Raw genomic sequence first — 20335 nt, forward strand, 5'->3', positions numbered from 1 at the left:
TTAGTTACAGCTCACAATGTTTGCTTACATTCATAGAAATTAATGTATGTGTCTGTGTGTGCAATGCATATGGACAACAGTAAAAACATCTAATCTTCTTGTTATAGAATAAGAAATACCTCCAAAAGCAGCACAGCAGTGAATTTTGTAAAATTGTTCTTTAACAAACAGAATCAAAATATATAGCTGACAAAAACATATAACTTCAGCCCATAGTAACGCTAATCACAATAGCTTTACTTCACCTTATTAATAATTTTGTTATCTATTTCAGCCCTATATGCATTGAATAAACATTTTAAAAGTTAACAAGCATGTTGACAAGCTTTGTTGACTAAATCTACACATAATATTGGCAAGTGTAAAACAATGTATCTTACCGCTGTGGTCTCGCAGAAGACTAATACATGGCTGCTTTTCTTTTTTATAGGATTAGAAGTCAATGAATATCTCCACATGTTTATTCTGGTCTAAATAAGTCTGAGTAATAATATTTAACTTCTTTTACAGGTTAAAAAACACAGTCACATTAAGTTATTGTTAAAGTCAAGTAAGATCAACATGCAGATATAAATTTTAACTGCCCTGTTCTGTAACTACATGAATAAAAACCATTTGTGGTTCCCCTCAATAGTCTTCCTGTCTCCAGGGAAGTCTTCAGCTCTCTCTGTCCATCACGTTGTCAAAGTGAAACAGAACATGCTGATATCATGTTTCCTAATCTGCCAGCTTTATTTAGAGCTACCTTAATCCTCCTCGCTATCCAAGACGATGCCTGTGATAAACAAAAGGCAAGAACCACAGCGAAAGGAGGGTGAATAACCAGCAAACACATGCATCACTGATTCTTTTAAAGCACTCATTGGATATATTGTCATGTTTGTGCTGGTGGGATACAATCATACAGAAGGTCAGGAGACCCTAGAGATGTGATTGTCAGTAATCTTAATGAGGCTGATCTCTTACTGTACAGCGTAGGATCAGACGTTATATAACAGCATTACTAATGAGATTACTGCAGGGCCTCCTTGACACATCAAGGGTTCTGGCCAATAATATGATTATTACTAGATGAGATAATTAAGCAATGAATTAAGCGATGATTGAACATCAATGATGAACACCTGCTGTTAACAAGCAGAATCACTGAAGAAAATAGTAACACAAGAACTACAACTGACTTCAGCCACAGCCTTAGATGAAAAGTCCGTCAGCCTCTCAGTGTGAATGATGTGGCCTCACATTCTCATTCTGGAGAGCATGTGTGCCGCTCGTGATGGGAAGAAAGCATCTGCGGGGTGCTGTGCGTGGTGTTTTCTTCAGTGTATAATATCTGTGCATTTATTCTCTTGCAAAGTTCAAAATTCAGAATAATATTCATAAAATACCATGTGTTGTTATCATTGACTAAATCGAAAAAAAGTTAAATATTAGATAAAAAAAAAACTTAATCTAAACAAAAATCTGAAAATTTACTGAAAAAAGTACTAAAAGTTCTCTCATGAAACTCTAGATGGCGCAGGCTGATAGGTCATTAACTCAGTCTACTCTCAATACATCATTCTCTATAGGCCACAGTTGATTGGTTCCTGCTCTATCAGTAGCCAATGAGCTCGCTGCTTAACCTTCAAATACTGTTCAGCATTTTCTGTAGCAGTTGCAGCGTGCTTCAGAAACCCTCCACCTTCCCCAGCTCCACCTGTATAGATCTGCTCACTGTAAACCCTAATGCTAAAAATAATTGTCTTGAGTAGGACAAACATAATTAAACTAATTAGTTCAGTCAAATTAACTTTTATTAATATTTAGCACTTTCTTTTTCTTTTGAGTTCACAGAACTTTTTTTTTTAAGTAAACTGAACTGTTTTGTTGCTTTAAGTTTTATGAACTAATTTCTTTTAAATTATGCAAACTTAAGTTTAATTGAAACTGGGCTCGGATTTTTGTTTTCCAGCATGCTTTGCCCGTTAGCATTTTCCATATATGCTAGTTATAGCAAGCTACGTTTTCACTAATAAAATGAGTTTTTGATCGTTGAGATTACATGATAATTTTAAGTTAAATGTATTCATTTATTATTGTAAAATTCATTCATTTAAAATGTAAAAATAATTTACTCAAATATTTCAATTTAAGAACAATTAAAATGTTTGCGTACAAAATAAAAATCTGCCAGTTCTGCTTACTTAAACTTTGAATGTCTTAACGTAAAAATTTCAGCAGTGTCGTGTATGTATTGGCAGTAGCGAGTCCCGTTCTTGCTCTGCAGCAGCCGCAGCGTAGCAGATCTATTCCACCAAGACCAAACATACCAACATTGTCATATCCATTCACCCTCCGAGAGTAACTAAAATTATTAACTTAAAACAAAAACTAGACTAAAATTATTTAGAAACATTGACAATGACAAAAGAAAAATTACAAAATTAAACAAACGTATTACTATTAATTAAACTACTAACTTTAATTTATTTAAAATTACTTTTAAATGAAATTACTATTATTACTACAATTACACTGATAATGTTGGATGTCTGCATGGAATAAATTATTTTAAATATGTTAGATTTAAATTCTCATAACAATTGAGCTGATGAGTGATTTAAACGGCACTTAAAAAGTTATTTATTTCAACAGTCTGATTCTTTGAATGAACCAGCATTTTCCTGGTATTTGATGTCATGAGGCACTTCTTTTGTGTATTTGCGAGCATGTGCATGTCAGCGTGCCTGAGGAAGGCGCTGAATTACCAGACGTCTCTATTGATGAGATTACAAGGTTTAACCAGAACATGGTAGTTGTGTTTACAGGTGTGAGGACAACATGCAAGAGCACTCGGCCGTAATCTCTTGGAAGTCCATTTCACCTGCCGTTGCTCCCTTTCTGAATGACCTCTCATATTACAGCCTACACAGTTATATGTTCATAAATGCTCATTTATTAAATTAAGAACATAACACAGAACATAACGGAATAGTTTTAAACTATATTCTGGGGGAAATACTTTTTTATACATAAATATAACTGTCAAACAGAAACAGGTGCATGAAACTGGCCCTCACGTTACAATAGACAGATCTTAATAAGTTTCAGTTTTTCCTCCTCTTCAGGCGAGGGTCCATCAGTCCGTAAAGGCTCTGCTGTTCCAGTTCTTTCACCCTCTGACGCAGAGCCTCAATCTCTTTGTTTTTCTCATCCTGAATGAACTGGAGCTTCTGAAGACACAAGAATAACGGTAAATAAAGGTGTAATCAGAAGTCTTGCATTCCTCAATGTCTTGAGGTGTTTTTGACGAACGCTGCAGTATGACTCACTCTTTTAAAGATGTTCTGAGGATGAGGAGCAGAGGCTTGTGTCTGTGTCTGGCTCCTTGCAGACATGCTCTGGGCCCTTGCAAGCTTAGCACCAAACTGCAAAGAATAAAACACTTTTGCATCCATAAAAACTAAAATAAACAAAATGAACAGTATTATAGCAAACAACGAAACCTATTAATTTATTTACACAAAAAATTATGTTATGGAATTATAGTCTACCTCCATTTGAAGTTTAATGATTTGGCTTTGCTTTTCTTTCTCTTTCTCCCTCATCTGCCTTCTCATCTCCTCCAAAGCGCATTCATTTCTCTCATGAGCCACTTTCAGTTCAGTATCTTTAGCATCCACTTTGAAAACAAGATATAAATGTTAGCTTTTTGAATGTGTAATCCTGCAACATTTTTAACAGTAGCTATACTGGCTGGCTCATCTGTTATAGATGGTAGATAAAAGTGTTTCGATTTTCACTCACATTTCCTTTGTGTTTCTTTATCACGGTCTTCCAACTCCCTCTGGTGTTGATCATGCAGTGCTTTCATCTCAGCTGCAAGTCTTTGAAGCTGAGTCTTGCTTTCCTGCAACCACATGGGGGCAGAATCGAGCACAAACAACACACAAAAACGTCTTATAATTTTATTGTAATTTAATACAATCCCATTTTACCTCTATTTGAGCTTCATTTTCTTTCTTCATCTGAAGAGCTTCATGTTTCAGCCTTTCATTTTCAACTAGAAAGTGTTGTTATCATTGATGCATATTTTTATTTGGATTACAATACAATGAAATGTAGTGTATTATATTAAAGGAACAGTAGCCTATGGGTTGTCTCTACCTCTGAGGTCGCACCGTTGTTGTAATGTGTGTTGTAGACCTTTGACAGTTTCTAAAAGTCCATCTTTCTCTGTGGAAGAAAGAAAACCATGTCCAAAAACAAGTGTTGTTGTACTATGCTCCAAAAATTAACGCAATAACTTTACGTTGAAATAGTGTGAATTATTTCTTGCAATTCAAGTATGCGAATATAAATATAAACCCTAAAATAAACAACTGTAAAGCTTCAACATTCTTAGAATTACACCGCTAGATGGCAGCAGAGATCAGTTTGACACGATTATGTGGCGAATACTTTATTTTTTACCTCATATTTATGTCCTACCTTCAGTTAACTGTTTCTCCTTGTTCTGTGCGAGTTTTAGAAATCTGCTAGTCTCGTCCAGTTGTATTTCAAGTGTATTATTTTCCCCTTTCATCTCTGTAATTTTCTTAATCACACACATTTACCTCAGAACATTAGCGCATCCACGGAGCGTTTATAACAACACTACGTTCTTCACAAAGGTAATTTTATTATATAGTTAATTAGTAAATATACATTTAAAGGTCTTACATGCTCCAGTTGGATGAAATCTTTCACAAGTTTAGTCAAGTCGACGGCAGTTAGCTTTTTCATCTTGGCCAGCGTTCAATTATGATAAATATCAGACGTTACTTTGAAGACAAATTATAGTAAATTATGTTTGGTAAACGACTTTCTCAACGTATATTCAGGTTATGTTTGTTTCCAGGATAAGCACATGCAAAATATGTGGGAAGCATAGACGGTGGGAAGCCAGGTAAATCCTTGCAGAAGCTCATTTCTTAGAAATATCAATCACGTGATTCCTGGGAGCAGTATAATAAGTGGAGTCGTAGGTCACAGAGTGCAAAAACAGTATTTCTGAGTTCATTGCTGCCATTTTATTCAGAAATACCTCGTATATTACAAAGTTAAAAACATACTTTTTGAAATGATAAACAATACTGAAAGAAGGCCCAAACATAGCACTGAGTAGACAAACTTGCTATCAAAAAAACCCCACATCTTAAACCTACTAGTTTTAGCTGATTTAATGGTCTTTCAGCCTGGCCAAGCTGGTTATTTAGCTGGACGGAAACCTGGTCTCACTTGAAAAGTGCCCAAAACCACTCTTAAGACCAAACTGATAGACTTAAATTTTTAGACTTGGTGTTTTTTTTAGTAAAGTTGGCTTGTCATGAAAACAAAACTGATCATATTTACATCGTGGCACAGAAGCCAGTCCAGTCTTTATGGAAGAAAAAAATGGCACAGAGGACAAAAGCCTGTAACAGTTCACATAAACATAAGAGATCCATTTTGATTTAAATGTGCAACATTTTTTTTTTAACACTGATGTTGAAATATAATCTAAAGTAGGCACTTTGCAGTTTACACAGACATATAGTGGTGGTTAGTTCTCTGAAAACAAACTACAAAAGCACACAAAATATAGAGCAGTAATACAGCAATATATCTGTTATACTGCATGTAAGAGCATAATGTATCAGTTGTTATCTTTTAATGACAGTAAACAACCAAGACTCCAGGCCTTAAACAGCCAACCATTAGCTTGCCAAAAGATTTGTTTTTATGACATCCATTCCACTGGAGAAGGCTCGAGAACTGGCTTCATTTCAAGATTCTTCCTCACGGATCACACGTCTTGTTCGGTGTTGGCTGACCAAGTCAGATATCTTAGAAAGAGCAAACGTACTCCACTTTTAGTTAGGGGTAATGTTGTCGAGTAAGTCAGGAGTCAAGTATCCTTCAGGAGTGGGCAAAGTCTTCAATGCTGCCTTCTGTTGGGTGGTTGGTGTATTTGGTTTCAAGAAGAGACTGTTTTTCCAGTCCACCCCATCGACCATAGTGTACTCTGGACTTGTAGGCTTTTCAAGAGTGGGAAATGCAGTGGACAGAGAGGACGTGTTTGTCTCAGTGCTCAGGTTTTGAATGCCTCTGAATGCACTGTGTTGTTCTTGACTCTGTGATTGGTCGGTTGTAGGTAGGTTTGGCTTATTGTGGTGGCCACTGATTGCACTGGCAACAAGCTCGGAGGTGTAGCCTCTTTCGTCAGGGATCACCACTAACTGTTGTATTTCTTTTCTCTTATTGTTGTCTTTATCCTTCTGAGTCTCATTATGACAGGTTTTCATTCTTTCCTGCTCTTCCGGAGAAAGCACAACTTCCCCACGCTGGGTGACATCACTCACTTGTGAGTAAAGGCTGTTAGACCAGGTTGTGTCTTGTGGACAGACAGACGCAGGTTGCGGTGGCCCAGAATGTGCACGTGACAACGGGTGGAAACCATCATGGCTACTGGTTGAAGGGTGATGTAGATCAGTCTGATCGTGATCTGACAGGTCCGGATCACAGCAGCTAGCCCGACCTGAGTCATCATCCCTGAAACTACTGGACATTTGAGGCGATTCAGAGACTGGAGAGTCGGCGATAAGGAGCTCCTCTTGGCTCTCGTGCGGTTCGTCAATGTCCACCTCTATGAACTCTACCCATGGGTCATTGCTGTACAGTTCTGGCCGCAAGCCTGGGTGGGTGCCTAAGATTGATGTGAATTCACACAGCTGGCCTTTCTGTGAAGAAACAAACCAAACAGAAAAAGCTTTAATTTGTAGCTCCTAAATGTTCTACAAAATGAATGGGAAGTCACATACCTGTAAAAGCACAGGGTCAATCCCTTTGATTTTTGGTCCGGGGACTGGCGGCAGGAAAATCACCATTAGCCTACAACAGAAATCAGGCCACATTTAAGTTAAAGCTTGGTTTGAATTTTGAATAGCCAACCATGCAGTTTCAAATAATCAGAAAAAAAACATCCAATTTTAGTATATTATATATATATATTATATATATATATAAAATGTATAAAACAGTTAGTTCCTGTCCTTCATTCTGATAAAACACGGCTATGACCGCTTCACCCAACGGTTCTGTGTATCACTACACAACACCCTTAGCAACCACTCTTAGCATGTAAACTGTTTGTTCTCAGTTGATATTATTCATTGAAACGTACTGTATTGTGTGGAAGAGTATTGTGAGAAAAAGATTGAGTGAGCAAGATTCAGATTTAGCATTTTCCTTCAGGTCAGTGCTATGTTCATAATAAAAAATCTGTTTAAATGTCCGCTGCAATATCTTGTCCTTTTAACAGTTAAGGGGTTTTCCGGTGACTGACAGCACTAGTCAACGGGTGTGTCTCATACATCCTGAAAAGTGAAGCCGCGGGCTCTTTGATCGCCCCCTGGAGGCTGGATGCAGTACAGGTCATAAACCCAGCCCTCTCAATGCAGTTGAATGAGACTTCAGTGAAAACTTAAAAATAAATTCTGCTTTAAATAAAACTTTCTGAAAGATGGTTTTGGTCATTTAAGGTAGTTGTTATCACGCTGATATATATTCAATTGTTCGTTTTTGTGATCATTTAGATTTTAGCTAGCAATTTGATGCTATAAAAACGGGGCGTGTCGTCATGATTCGCGGTTGATTGACAGCTTGTCTGAGTCGGAGCTTCGAGAGCTTCGAGGGGAGATTGAAGATGTATAACTAACTATTAATTTTCGATTTCTTTGTTATTTAACACCAACAAAATGAGCTGATCAGCAGTAAGCTGTCCTAATCGACCTACAGGATCTGACGGATCACTGAACTTTTTTTCTGTAACATTAAATGTGGGCGTTATAAGCTAATTAATAAATGTTATTAGTTAAGATAACACACCTAATGTTAACCATGTTGGGAAAAAGCAGGTGATCGTTATCTGGCAGGTACTTATTATTTTTATGGGTATAAAATAATAATTACCAGGACAAAACTAATGATAGCCTACTCTAATTACAGCAAGCGATCTCCTGTAACGTTAGTTGAACTTGATTTAAAATGGCAGGACCGTTTCTGATGATTTAGAGTTGTTTCTAGTGGCATATTATATTGAGTTTATCTACTGAATTTGCGGTTTCAGAAATAGTATTGCTCTAGAAACAGAATAACATTATTTTATAGGTAGAATTTTAAATTGTGTATAATTTTTATAGTCTATTTAAAATACATGAATGATGACGCAGTCGTCTGGGCGGAAGTTTAATACCGCGACTCCGCCTCCGGGCTCCACTGACGATTCCTTCTGCGCATGCCCAGGCTCCAAACTTTTTTTTTTGACGTATTACGTAACGTGTCAGCGCCCATTCGTCGGCCCATTTTGGCCCAGTTCATTACAATGGAAGGAAGCGGCGTCGCGTCGTCCATCTTTTTTTACAGTCTATGCTAGTCAAACATTTGTCAGTTGCGTCTTGTTCCGTGTTCACAACAGTTCAGTCTTTTCAATGTAAAAGTCTTCACTACTGACTGACACACATAATAAAGACAGTCCTTGCCGCCATCTAATGGCGTAATAATGTAACTTCTGTTGCTGTTCACGGTCAGGGAGTATTTTTTCCGGTGGAAGGAAGACTTTAGTGAAAGTTTAATTCATGAAAAATGATTGATACATATTGATACGCATTGATACATATTTTTGGCTTTAATATTCGTATTGTGTGGTAACCATTTTTATAAAAGCAATAAGCTACTCGAAGCTAGTGCTGTATCGTGAATAAGTCATGGCTGAAGGGGCTGCTATATACACACACACACACACACACATATATATATATATATATATATACAGGTCCTTCTCAAAAAATTAGCATATTGTGATAAAGTTCATTATTTTCCATAATGTAATGATAAAAATTAAACTTTCATATATTTTAGATTCATTGCACACCAACTGAAATATTTCAGGTCTTTTATTGTTTTAATACTGATGATTTTGGCATACAGCTCATGAAAACCCAAAATTCCTATCTCAAAAAATTAGCATATTTCATCCGACCAATAAAAGAAAAGTGTTTTTAATACAAAAAAAGTCAACCTTCAAATAATTATGTTCAGTTATGCACTCAATACTTGGCCGGGAATCCTTTTGCAGAAATGACTGCTTCAATGCGGCGTGGCATGGAGGCAATCAGCCTGTGGCACTGCTGAGGTGTTATGGAGGCCCAGGATGCTTCGATAGCGGCCTTAAGCTCATCCAGAGTGTTTTTTGCGTCTCTCAACTTTCTCTTCACAATATCCCATAGATTCTCTATGGGGTTCAGGTCAGGAGAGTTGGCAGGCCAATTGAGCACAGTAATACCATGGTCAGTAAACCATTTACCAGTGGTTTTGGCACTGTGAGCAGGTGCCAGGTCGTGCTGAAAAAATGAAATCTTCATCTCCATAAAGCTTTTCAGCAGATGGAAGCATGAAGTGCTCCAAACTCTCCTGATAGCTAGCTGCATTGACCCTGCCCTTGATAAAACACAGTGGACCAACACCAGCAGCTGACATGGCACCCCAGACCATCACTGACTGTGGGTACTTGACACTGGACTTCAGGCATTTTGGCATTTCCTTCTCCCCAGTCTTCCTTCAGACTCTGGCACCTTGATTTCCGAATGACATGCAAAATTTGCTTTCATCCGAAAAAAGTACTTTGGACCACTGAGCAACAGTCCAGTGCTGCTTCTCTGTAGCCAAGGTCAGGTGCTTCTGCCGCTGTTTCTGGTTCAAAAGTGGCTTGACCTGGGGAATGCGGCACCTGTCCACCTGTCTGACTCAGTCCACTGCTTCCGCAGGTCCCCCAATGTCTGGAATCGGTCCTTCTCCACAATCTTCCTCAGGGTCCGGTCACCTCTTCTCGTTGTGCAGCGTTTTTTGCCACACTTTTTCCTTCCCACAGACTTCCCACTGAGGTGCCTTGATACAGCACTCTAGGAACAGCCTATTCGTTCAGAAATTTCTTTCTGTGTCTTACCCTCTCGCTTGAGGGTGTCAATGATGGCCTTCTGGTCGGCAGTCTTACCCATGATTGCGGTTTTGAGTAATGAACCAGGCTGGGAGTTTTTAAAAGCCTCAGGAATCTTTTGCAGGTGTTTAGAGTTAATTAGTTGATTCAGATGATTAGGTTAATAGCTCGTTTAGAGAACCTTTTCATGATATGCTAATTTTTTGAGATGGGTCACTCTTTGGGTTTTCATGAGCTGTATGCCAAAATCATCAGTATTAAAACAATAAAAGACCTGAAATATTTCAGTTGGTGTGCAATGAATCTAAAATATATGAAAGTTTAATTTTTATCATTACATTATGGAAAATAATGAACTTTATCACAATATGCAAATTTTTTGAGAAGGACCTGTATATATATATATATATATATGATAGATAGATAGATAGATAGATAGATAGATAGATAGATAAACAGCTACCATTCAAAAGTTTGGGTTGGGGTCAGTAAGATTGTTTTGTAAAAATATTTTGTGAGAAAGACACATTTTTACCAGTTATAACAGTTATAAATGAGAGTCTGTCTTCCCCCACATTGAATTTGCCTAAATTCAGGTCTTAAGTTTAGTACAGTGGAATTCAGTTGTAATTTATTGTGTGATTTAGTTGTATTGCAATAAAAAAGCTAATAAATGCAGTAGAACATAAAAAGGTACAGCAGGAAAAGGAAAGTACAGAGGAAACTAATAAGTGTTTAGATATGAATACCACAGGAAATCATTGTATTCATACATAATGCTGACAGATTTCCTTTACACTGTTATATAACTGTTATATACACTGTTATATATACTTACTTTTGTTGACGTGAAACTACAATCAGCATCAATATAATTGCGATACCAACAGTGGCGAAGACAAGCATAGCTGTAATGGGAATTCTTGTTTCTGTAAATGAAACAGAACATCACTGAAAAAAACTTCCTTCCTTCCTTCCTTCTTTTCAAAACCTACAAACCGGTAGATCTTAAATCAGACCTTTGTTAGGAATGAGAATGAAGATGGAGTCACTGAAGACACCAAAGTTGTAGCCTCTCATTTTTGACCTGACTCTGACTTCATATTCAGTGTTGCTGCGGAGACCATAGACATACGCCTGCGTGTCTTTGCCATTATCCAACTGTAGAGAGACAAATAAAGCTAAGAAGACACATCATAACACTCCACAACCTTGAAGATAATGAGCTCCAAACATGGTCTAATTATGTCTGCAAAATCTAGGTCATAGTCTTCACCATGGTGAATCATATGTATTGACTCATAATCTTTACAACTTTTAATAAAGGAACTTCTCAAGTAACACATTTGACTTCAAGTCTGTTTCTCATTAGGAGCATATTAGAAATCTGGATGTGATGATTGCACACGGTTGCGTGAGACTCACTGAGTTCCACTGGTCTGAACCCTTTTCTTTGTACTGAGTCTCGTATACCAGCAACATCCATCCTATCTTCACATTCTCTGCAGCAGATGGAGGTGGATCCCAGCTCACAACCACATCACAGATTAAGCCAGTTGAACCCATACTCAAAAGAGTCCAGTTCAGTCCTATAGGTGGGTCTGGAAACACTGAGAAAATAATGAACATCTATGAACAAATAGAACGTGTTTGCAAATATTCTGCACTTTAATGCAATGAAAAGGGTGATTTAGTTATCTGCAAGGAATATAAGAGGAAAATAAGACTAGTGGGAATGTTTAGGGTTAAGAGAACATCATCACATAGGGGGAAAAATTCTGCTGAAACTATATTATTTCAAATATATACTAAATATGTTATACAAAATAGTATATGTATTTTGTGTAAACCTTCAAATGCCAAATATATATTACAAAATCTACCTCAAGGGGCAGGAACACATCTTAAAATTCATATTGGATTCATTGCTAAAATGTATTTGAAATATATTTATCAAAACATATATTATTTCAATATATTTTTGGGATATTTTGAAATATTTCAAAATATATGTGAAAATATTTTTGCCACAAGGGATTGTGTACTTGAAAGCATGCCAAGAAAGAAAAGACAGAGCCCGGATTTGTGGGCTTACCAATGTCCTCTACGTTGAAAGACATTTCATCATAAACAATGCCAAGAGCTTGTGAGCGCAGCTGGATCACATAAGGGTACCATATTACAGTATTACTGGAATTAAAGTAGCATTCATTCCTCATGGAGCTGTAACTTGGACATTCACTCCATTTTCTCTCACTTTTCTTAGAATCCCTGCAGACATGTGGAAAATTGGTGAGTATTAATAAACAAACATTCATTTGTCTAACAACTGAACTGCTTTACAATTAACTCTCAATTAATTATCTTTACCTGCAGGTGCAAGAGAATTAAGTTACCAAATAATACTAATTATTATGCAATTTTTTTATATATTAAAGGGTTAGTTCACCCCAAAATGAAAATTCTGTCATTAATTACTCACCCTCATGTCTTTCCACAACCCATAAGACTTTTGTTCAGCTTCGGAACACAAATTAAGATATTTTTGATGACAGAATGCTGTCAGATTTCCTTCCATTGACTGCCTTTGTAACTTCCACTTTATCGCTTCAAAAAGTTAATAAAGAGATCGGAAAACTAATTCATATGAATCGAGTTCAAATTTTCTGAAGAGAATCCATTGCTTTTTATGGTGAACAGATTTAATTTAGGCTTTTACTCGCATGTAAACATTGATAGGCGAACATAAGCAGAATAACACACAAGAACAAACCTCTTCCGAAAGCTCAAAAATGCTGCGTAACCAATAGGGATCATTCTCGTGTTACGCAGCACATTTGAGCTTCCGAAAGAGGTTTGTTCTTGTGCATTTGTTTGAAAGACCTCCGAAGTACAGGCGAATCTCAACATAACACCGACTGTTACGTAACGGTCAGGATCATTAATATGTACGCCCCCAATATTTGCATATGCCAGCTCATGTTCAAGGCATTAGACAAGGGCAGGCAGTATTAACGTCTGGATCTGTGCACAGCTGAATCATCAGACTAGGTAAGCAAGCAAGAACAAAAGCGAAAAATGGCAGATTTGGCAAAGTTGGCAAAGTTACCATCGTTTCTTACTGTATTCACGGAGACAAGAGCCGTCGCTATTTTCATTTTTAAACACTTGCAGTCTGTATAATGCACATATTTACGGCATATGTGCATTATACGGCGCATATTTAATGATGCCCCAAAATAGGCAGTTAAAAAAATTAATTTAAAAAAATCTATGGGGTATTTTGAGCTGAAACTTCACAGACACATTCAGGGGACACCTTAGACTTAGATTACATCACGTGAAAAAACATTCTAGGGCACCTTTAAGAAGTTTTTGAAGCATCATTGTGGTAGTTACAAAGGCAGTCAATGTAAGGAAATCTGACAGCATTCTGTCATCAAAAAGATATTCATTTGTGTTCAGAAGATGAACGAAAGTCTTACGGGTGTGGAACGACATGAGGGTAACTAACCCTTTAATATTGCATTTTATTCTATGATGTTATGTGTTACTAATTACTTTTCTAATATGTAGAAAAGTCTCAGATCCTCAAGTTCTGTGGTGTTGTGTAAGGAGCGAGTCTCCCACTGACAACGGAAAGTCATCAGCTCTCGAGAAAAACATCCAGTCAGATGAGGCAAAGTTGAAGTTTGACCTGCAAAAAAAAAAAAAGGGGGGGGGGGGGGGGACGGTTGGAAATACTTATTCCCTTGCTGGTATTGAACATACTTGCTTTAAGGCATGCTTCCAAGAAGTCTGATGGACCAGAAAAAAATAAAAGGAATGTCATGTTTTTAATTAGTCTTGTGACATTGCACTGCATCTGCTGCCTATACAGCAAAAGAAATATAAGCTATATGAACATGGCTTCAATAATGAAGTTCTATATATATTTATTTTTTGGCAATTCATAAATTAGATGGAATAAGGAAATTTTTTTATCCCAAAGTTTAAAATGTGTGTTATTCAAGCACAGCTGAGAATGATCAAATGTTTTACAGCTAAAATAAAATTCTGAAAAAGAGCAAAGATTCTGTGAATGTCCTTCTGTTCAAACCAGTTTAGGACTAACAGGATGTAACGTAAATCCCAGCTGGGCTATAACTGTCAGCTGCGTTTTCCTGGAAATGTGTGCTGGCATTTTTCGCATGTAGAAGCATTTGAGTGGCAGAACAGCAGTTATTGCCTGCAAGCTCTTTGAAAGGCTCTCCCCGAGCGGCTCAGCTGACAACATTTAGTGCTGATAAAACTTTAATTGATGATTTGAACTAACAGCTAAATTTAAACACTTCCCAATGGTATGATTCATCTCATTACATAAGTAGTGTGTAATGGAAGAATTTTAATTTAAAGTTTTAATTTAAAGCCACAACATCTTCTGTATGATCTTGTTATTTACACTTCCAGTGTTTTTTCAGGTAATTAATTTACATTACATTTAATCATTTAGCAGAAAATGCTGCATAGTCTTCATTGTATGATTTAAATATAAATATATTCTTATTAAAGTTGCCAAAGTTATTCAGTCAAGAGCAGCAGGTGTATTAGGCTGCTGTCACTTTATGACAGAATGTACGGATCCAATATACTGATATACATCTGGTTTACACCCAGCTGTTTATTTTCACTTGAGACATACCCGCCTTTGTTTACATGAATGCGCCACACAATGGACATTTTGACATGAGTGTGTATTCGACCATTCAAGCGCAATAGGACATGAAAGAGAATTGAATTTGCGATCACATGCTGAGAGCCGCATACGTCAGCTGTGTGTCAGTCAGTGCGAGCACAGCATTTAGTGCTTTCACAGCTTATTGTGCTTAATAACTCTTAACATCAAGCATGTCTCGCTCATGCGTTTCGTCACTCTAAAGTGTCAATAATGCTATGCTACGCGTATATATATTTACATACTTCGATTTACACGATATAGCAAAATCTAGAATGATATATCACCACAATATATATCTTCATACTACCCAACTCTAGTTTGGGGTTACTGGTGTATCAAAAAAGTATAAGAATGAATCAGAGCTGTCATTTCAGTGGAATACGTTTCCATAGAAACTAATCTATAGCACAAATAGCACCTGCAGAGTAATGTTGTGAAGCTAACCATCTATTCAATATAGCAACATGCACTCCCTCCCACTTACCACTGCCACTTTCACTCAGAAAACATTACATTTGTTTGAATTCATAATGGTCAGACCTGTCTAAAGCACAGTTCTTATTTAAAAGTGAAAGCATTTAGAAATGGGCTTGTCAAGAGTGGAAGTGTGGCGGTAACAGCCGAAAGAAAACTGTGCAGTGTAGTTCAATAATTTCATCCTTAGAGCCATGGAAAAATCCTGATTCTGGCTCAGATTCTGGCATTCTGATATTTTATCTGTCTGTTTTTAATTGATGACATTCATTAATTGACTTACTGTAGCCTGCACTTGGAGTACTAAAATCTGATTTACTTTTGGATTTATTTGATTTCTTATGTAAAATCTTAACAATATTCAGAGGTCCTTAAAGAGGACCTATTATGGCCCTTTTTTTAAGATGTAATTTAAGTCTCAGAATGTGTCTGTAAAGTTTCAACTTAAAATACCTAACAGATCGTTTATTATACCATGTTGTAAATACCCATTTTTGAGTGCATTCAAAAAGATGCTGTTTTTGTGCATGTCTTTAAATGCAAATGAGCTGCTGCTCCCCACCCCCTTTCCAGGAAAGCGCTTCCAGCTCCTGCCTGCATTGGGTACTCTGCCAAATACTAACAAAACATCTGCTTGGTTTTGACTTTCACAGACATTGCAGTTCTTCTTCATCATAAAAGTTTATTATCTGCATGCATTTTAAAGCTTTATCGCACACTTCTAAAGCACACGCACAGAAAGCTGGCTGTCAGACGGCACGTCTTGTAAGTATTAAACTAACTTCTCTTTCATGTTTTATTGTGTTTAAACTGTCAAATACACACATGGTTATGTCAAAAACACACTAAGTTCACAAACACAGTCGGTTATGTCTGTGAACGTAAACAGCAGGAACAGAAATCGCATGTGTATATTAGATCTGTGGCGCATTCCCTTCAAAAACAAAACTAATCCACTGCGTCTTCAGCGGCTCAGATGTCGGGAGTAAATGAAGACTGTTATGTTCATTCTTACATCCAACAAAAAAACACATCGATCAGTTACCAGACATTCTTGTCGCTACAGCTGCTCTGGGGTTTAGACAATGTCGGACTGTGTACAACTTGCTCAGAGCGGAAACTATGCTAATACAACAGAGTCCATCTGCAGTCATAGGCGGGACCTGTACAATATAACGTCACATTGCACAGAAAATTAAAATGGCTTATTCTATGGGACTGTTGAGGATTAATGGGGATTTTAAATAATAAAAAAAAAGGAGTGGGTGGATTTTTATCATTATAGGGTGGTTGTGTACACACACTGCACTGCCAACACACATTTATGTTCAAACATCATGTAAAAGTGAATTTTGCATAATAGGTCCTCTTTAAGAGTATTTTAGTGTTTCACAATGGCGCCCAACTAAGAGGGTGGAGCAATGGGTGGGCTCTTAAGAAAACATCCTGTTTTCTTGTTGTTTTGCTACACTGTTGTACAACAGGCTATTTAAGGAAAAAAAGTTACTGAAAGTGGCAATTATGTGTGTTGTTTTCTCTAAATGTCCAAAATTCAAACGCCTTGAGTAAGACATGTCACACTGGGATAGTCCAAATATCTAAAAACTGCAAACCTTGTTTTGTAGGAGGCACACTTTGTGTTGCCACAGCACCAGTGAACAAGATACAGATGAAAAGGGTGGTCTCCATGGTATAGTCCCTGTGAAAACCAAAATAAAGTCTAATATGAAATATACATTGAGAGTAATGGAAGCAAGCACCAGCTAGTAGTCATTTTTTCATCTTTACTTAAGTTTAATCACCATTTATTCATTTATTTCATTGTGAAAATCAATCAATCCATGATACTGACAGGATTACGAAATAACAGTAAACAGTCCTCTGACATCCATTTTAAAGCAAAGGCTTTAGCCAGAGGTTGTGAAATATATCCTCACTGCAACATGGCTTCTCTCCAATCTGCTTCTGGAAAACATCTTCTCAGAAATCCATGTATTGACTGTTCTTCAACTGCATGTGGATCTCAGCCCTCCTCTATTAGATATAAACGGCCTTCACACAGTGCAGCAGTACAGAGATAACAAACTCTCACTGAGGGTGAAGGGCTTGGTCCTTGATAAAATGGGTACAGTTTGTTTTGCAATGCCAAAGTGCATAATTAGGAAGTTGATAACAGAAGTGCTTTGTGTATGATATGGAGCTTCCTGGAAGGAGTCTGAGGTAGTCTCTGCAAACCTTTATTTTTTAAACATGACAGTTCAACTATACACCACAATACCATCAAAACAAACAATGAGCTACTGACAATGTAAAAAGTAGTTGCGTAAGCAAAATATGTGTTCCAATCAAAACAACTATCATCTTTATACTAAGTATTTTAGTAGTACATGTAAAATAAATTAAGTGGCACTAAGCATTATGTCCACTGAGACTTTTATCCATCTGTAGCCCCACTTGTGCATGTTCACGACATTCAAGACCAGAGTTTGTGAGCGAAGAGTGTAGTTAGCCTTGAGTGACAAACGTGCAAGTTAAGGGTTTGTGTTTCCTCACACAAATAAAGTGAAGATGTGTAACTCACTCCATCCAGGAGTGGCCGGCTGGACATAACCTGATATTGCTGAGTTCAACATGTTCCTGGGTCAACATTTTTGTTGATCCTGGAACAACATTCAAATCAACCAATCAGATTTAAGGGACAAGTTTACAGATTATGTCAAGTTTAGGCTTAAAATCATGAATTGGTGCTTCTACATCAGTGTTATTCATCTATCATTTCCCTCTGATTTTTGGGATAACTTATGGGTAGGGTTAGGTTTAGGGGTAGGAATAGGGTTAAGAAGACTAAATCTTCAGACTAGAATGTTGTTCCAGGATCAACAAAATATGTTGCCCCAGGAACACATCTAACTCAGCAATATCAGCTTTTACAATTCAAAGCTTCTTTCTCTCCGCTCCATTCACACTCCAGTCCGGATTTTAGTTTGCATGTTGCTTGGTGACACAAAAAGCTTGAGCATTTGGCTTCTTTTGGGATTATTTTCTTTGATTGAGAAGAAATAGACAAATAACTGGGCAAAAAAACACTGAAATCAAAGATAATATTCGATATTAATTACTTTTTATGGAACTGTAAAAAAAAATAAAAAAAAATCATGCAAATCTCACACACACACACACAATCATGCAAAAGACAGAATTTATGCCATGCTGATATTATATTTACTTCATGTAATGTAGCTTAATTAAAAATGTTGCTTAATCATCATCCACATCTGGACATAATATGACGTGCTATGACGAAAACCTAATCCTTTTAGTCACCATACACACATAAACATCATCATAATAAACATAGTTTTCCCAACAGACATTCAGAACATGTATTTACAAACAACTTTACATGACAAATCATGCTTTAGTTTTGCCTTAAAATGTTAAATTTCATAAAGTTAATCTGCAACCGCAATGATAAAGAATGAACCCCACGTTTGTCTCATTACACTGAACTCACCTTTTCCAAGGGTTCGATTTGTATATCCTGAACTTCTATGAAAGTATTCCTCTGGGAATCTTGACTTCTTCGTGTGACAGCTTGGTTAAATTTTTATCTTGTATCAGTTTTTTAGAAAGGCATCAAAAATTAGCCCTATTTTCTCCTCTGCCGCTTTGCTTAAAACGTGTCCTGTGGTTCTGACAGGACCCCTGCTACACTCTGGATATCTGGCTCCAGCATCAGCTTACTAGTTTTTCTCTAGGGCACATTCGAAGAAAGGCGCCACTTTTCCTAGAAGCACCCTGCGTTAGGGACCTTGTAAAGTAAACCATATAACGTTACAGCAAGGCACTATTAATCGTTTTACTGCGTGCAGATTTTCGCATGTGAAAAATAAATGTACACGGGACTCCGCCCTAACAAGCGTCACAGTGTTTTCCCACAACTGGTCTGAAAGGGGAGAAAAAAAGGCACGCGCGTTATATATTTCTCACTGTCGATTTTTATAAACGCGCGCTATTATAAGAATACAGCGGAATACATCAGGCTCGCGGTTATAGCTGATATTAATTTCCTCTCTCTCTAAAGCTACAAATATTGATAATCATTTTCAGAATCACAGCTGTGTAATTGGGTTTTCACATAAGCTTCGAAATCATTCCCATTCCTAATGGCTATTGGCAGGTTTTGTGGTGTTGTGCTCTCCATATATAGACGCTTACACATATGATACACAATGCAGAGCCGAATGGGTACACGTGACTGGAGTGGGACACGTGTTTAAGGGGTCTTACAGCATTACCTTTGAGACTCAACGGGAACAATCGCATGTAGTAGAAAAGTTTGTGTGGCAAAGTGGAGGATTTAAAAGTTAAACTTTCTGTCAGAGGGCTTTGGTTGTCACACTTTTGCAACAGTGAATATTTCTCAAAATCAATTTCTGTAGGCTATAGACACTGTTCTGACTACAAAATGCACATGACATGCACATGACAAAAAGATTAATTTATTTATTCATTCATTATTTTATTTAAAGTTATTTTTTTAACAGTAAAATAATTATGAAACATTTTTAAATAACATTATATAATGATGATACTTGCCTAACCTGAAATTTATGAAAAATGCCTACATCTTTCAGTTAAAAACCTATTAATTTATCATATAGCTGACCCTTATGTTCACTTGTTTATCCAACAGCTATTACAAAAATAAGTGGATTTTTAGATTTAGAGGTTTACAATTTGGTGTTGGAAACCACAGTGTAATTTTCATAATCAATAACTGTATACATTTAAAGGAAAGTGTCTTGTAAATCTCAGAATGACAGACACACAGCATGTATGATCAGCACTGAGGTCATTAACTCTGTGGTGTCCAGTTTCAGTTGCTGTTATTGTGGTAGTCTGGAAATTTTTCAACAGCTGTCAAACTTCTTAAAAGGGAATGACCTTTAACCCTGGTCTTCAGTGGTTTTGCATGGTGTGTAAATGTGATTAAGTGTGCTCTTATGAGCTTCCTCCCTTACTCTACATAGAGAAACCTCACGTTGGGTACTGAAAATGTGGACATTGACCAATGAAGAGGTTTATTTGTATTTTGGATGTGGATTTCATCTAAAGAAATAATAAGTTAATGGAAACAGCAGTTT

The 20335-nt window shown here is 37.0% G+C and overlaps 2 protein-coding genes across 3 annotated transcripts; both read right to left on the reverse strand.

The window, feature by feature from the left end:
- Positions 1-2918: 2918 nt before the first annotated feature.
- On the reverse strand, positions 2919-4973 carry LOC125253102 (coiled-coil domain-containing protein 152-like). 2 transcript variants are annotated; one of them, XM_048166881.1, is made up of 8 exons: positions 4705-4973; positions 4474-4569; positions 4150-4218; positions 3981-4045; positions 3790-3892; positions 3537-3664; positions 3315-3410; positions 2919-3215 (listed from the first exon to the last, which is right to left on the reverse strand). In XM_048166881.1, exons 2-8 carry the CDS (start codon positions 4565-4567, stop codon positions 3090-3092), a joined length of 681 nt encoding a protein of 226 aa, XP_048022838.1. In that variant the 5' UTR covers positions 4568-4569; positions 4705-4973; the 3' UTR covers positions 2919-3089. The 2 variants fall into 2 exon arrangements, with proteins under 2 accessions (XP_048022838.1, XP_048022837.1); XM_048166880.1 differs by having other exon boundaries at positions 4474-4579; positions 4705-4968.
- A 58-nt stretch (positions 4974-5031) lies between these two features.
- ghrb (growth hormone receptor b) lies at positions 5032-19327 on the reverse strand. The gene is made up of 9 exons (XM_048166875.1): positions 18703-19327; positions 16802-16887; positions 13559-13694; positions 12093-12268; positions 11423-11607; positions 11017-11158; positions 10836-10926; positions 6825-6894; positions 5032-6743 (listed from the first exon to the last, which is right to left on the reverse strand). The coding sequence occupies exons 2-9, from the start codon at positions 16875-16877 to the stop codon at positions 5877-5879; spliced, it is 1743 nt and encodes a 580-aa protein (XP_048022832.1). The 5' UTR covers positions 16878-16887; positions 18703-19327; the 3' UTR covers positions 5032-5876.
- Between the last annotated feature and the right edge of the window lie 1008 nt (positions 19328-20335).

Source organism: Megalobrama amblycephala, linkage group LG18 (genome assembly GCF_018812025.1).
Source record: "Megalobrama amblycephala isolate DHTTF-2021 linkage group LG18, ASM1881202v1, whole genome shotgun sequence".
Classification (NCBI taxonomy): Eukaryota; Metazoa; Chordata; class Actinopteri; order Cypriniformes; family Xenocyprididae; genus Megalobrama; species Megalobrama amblycephala.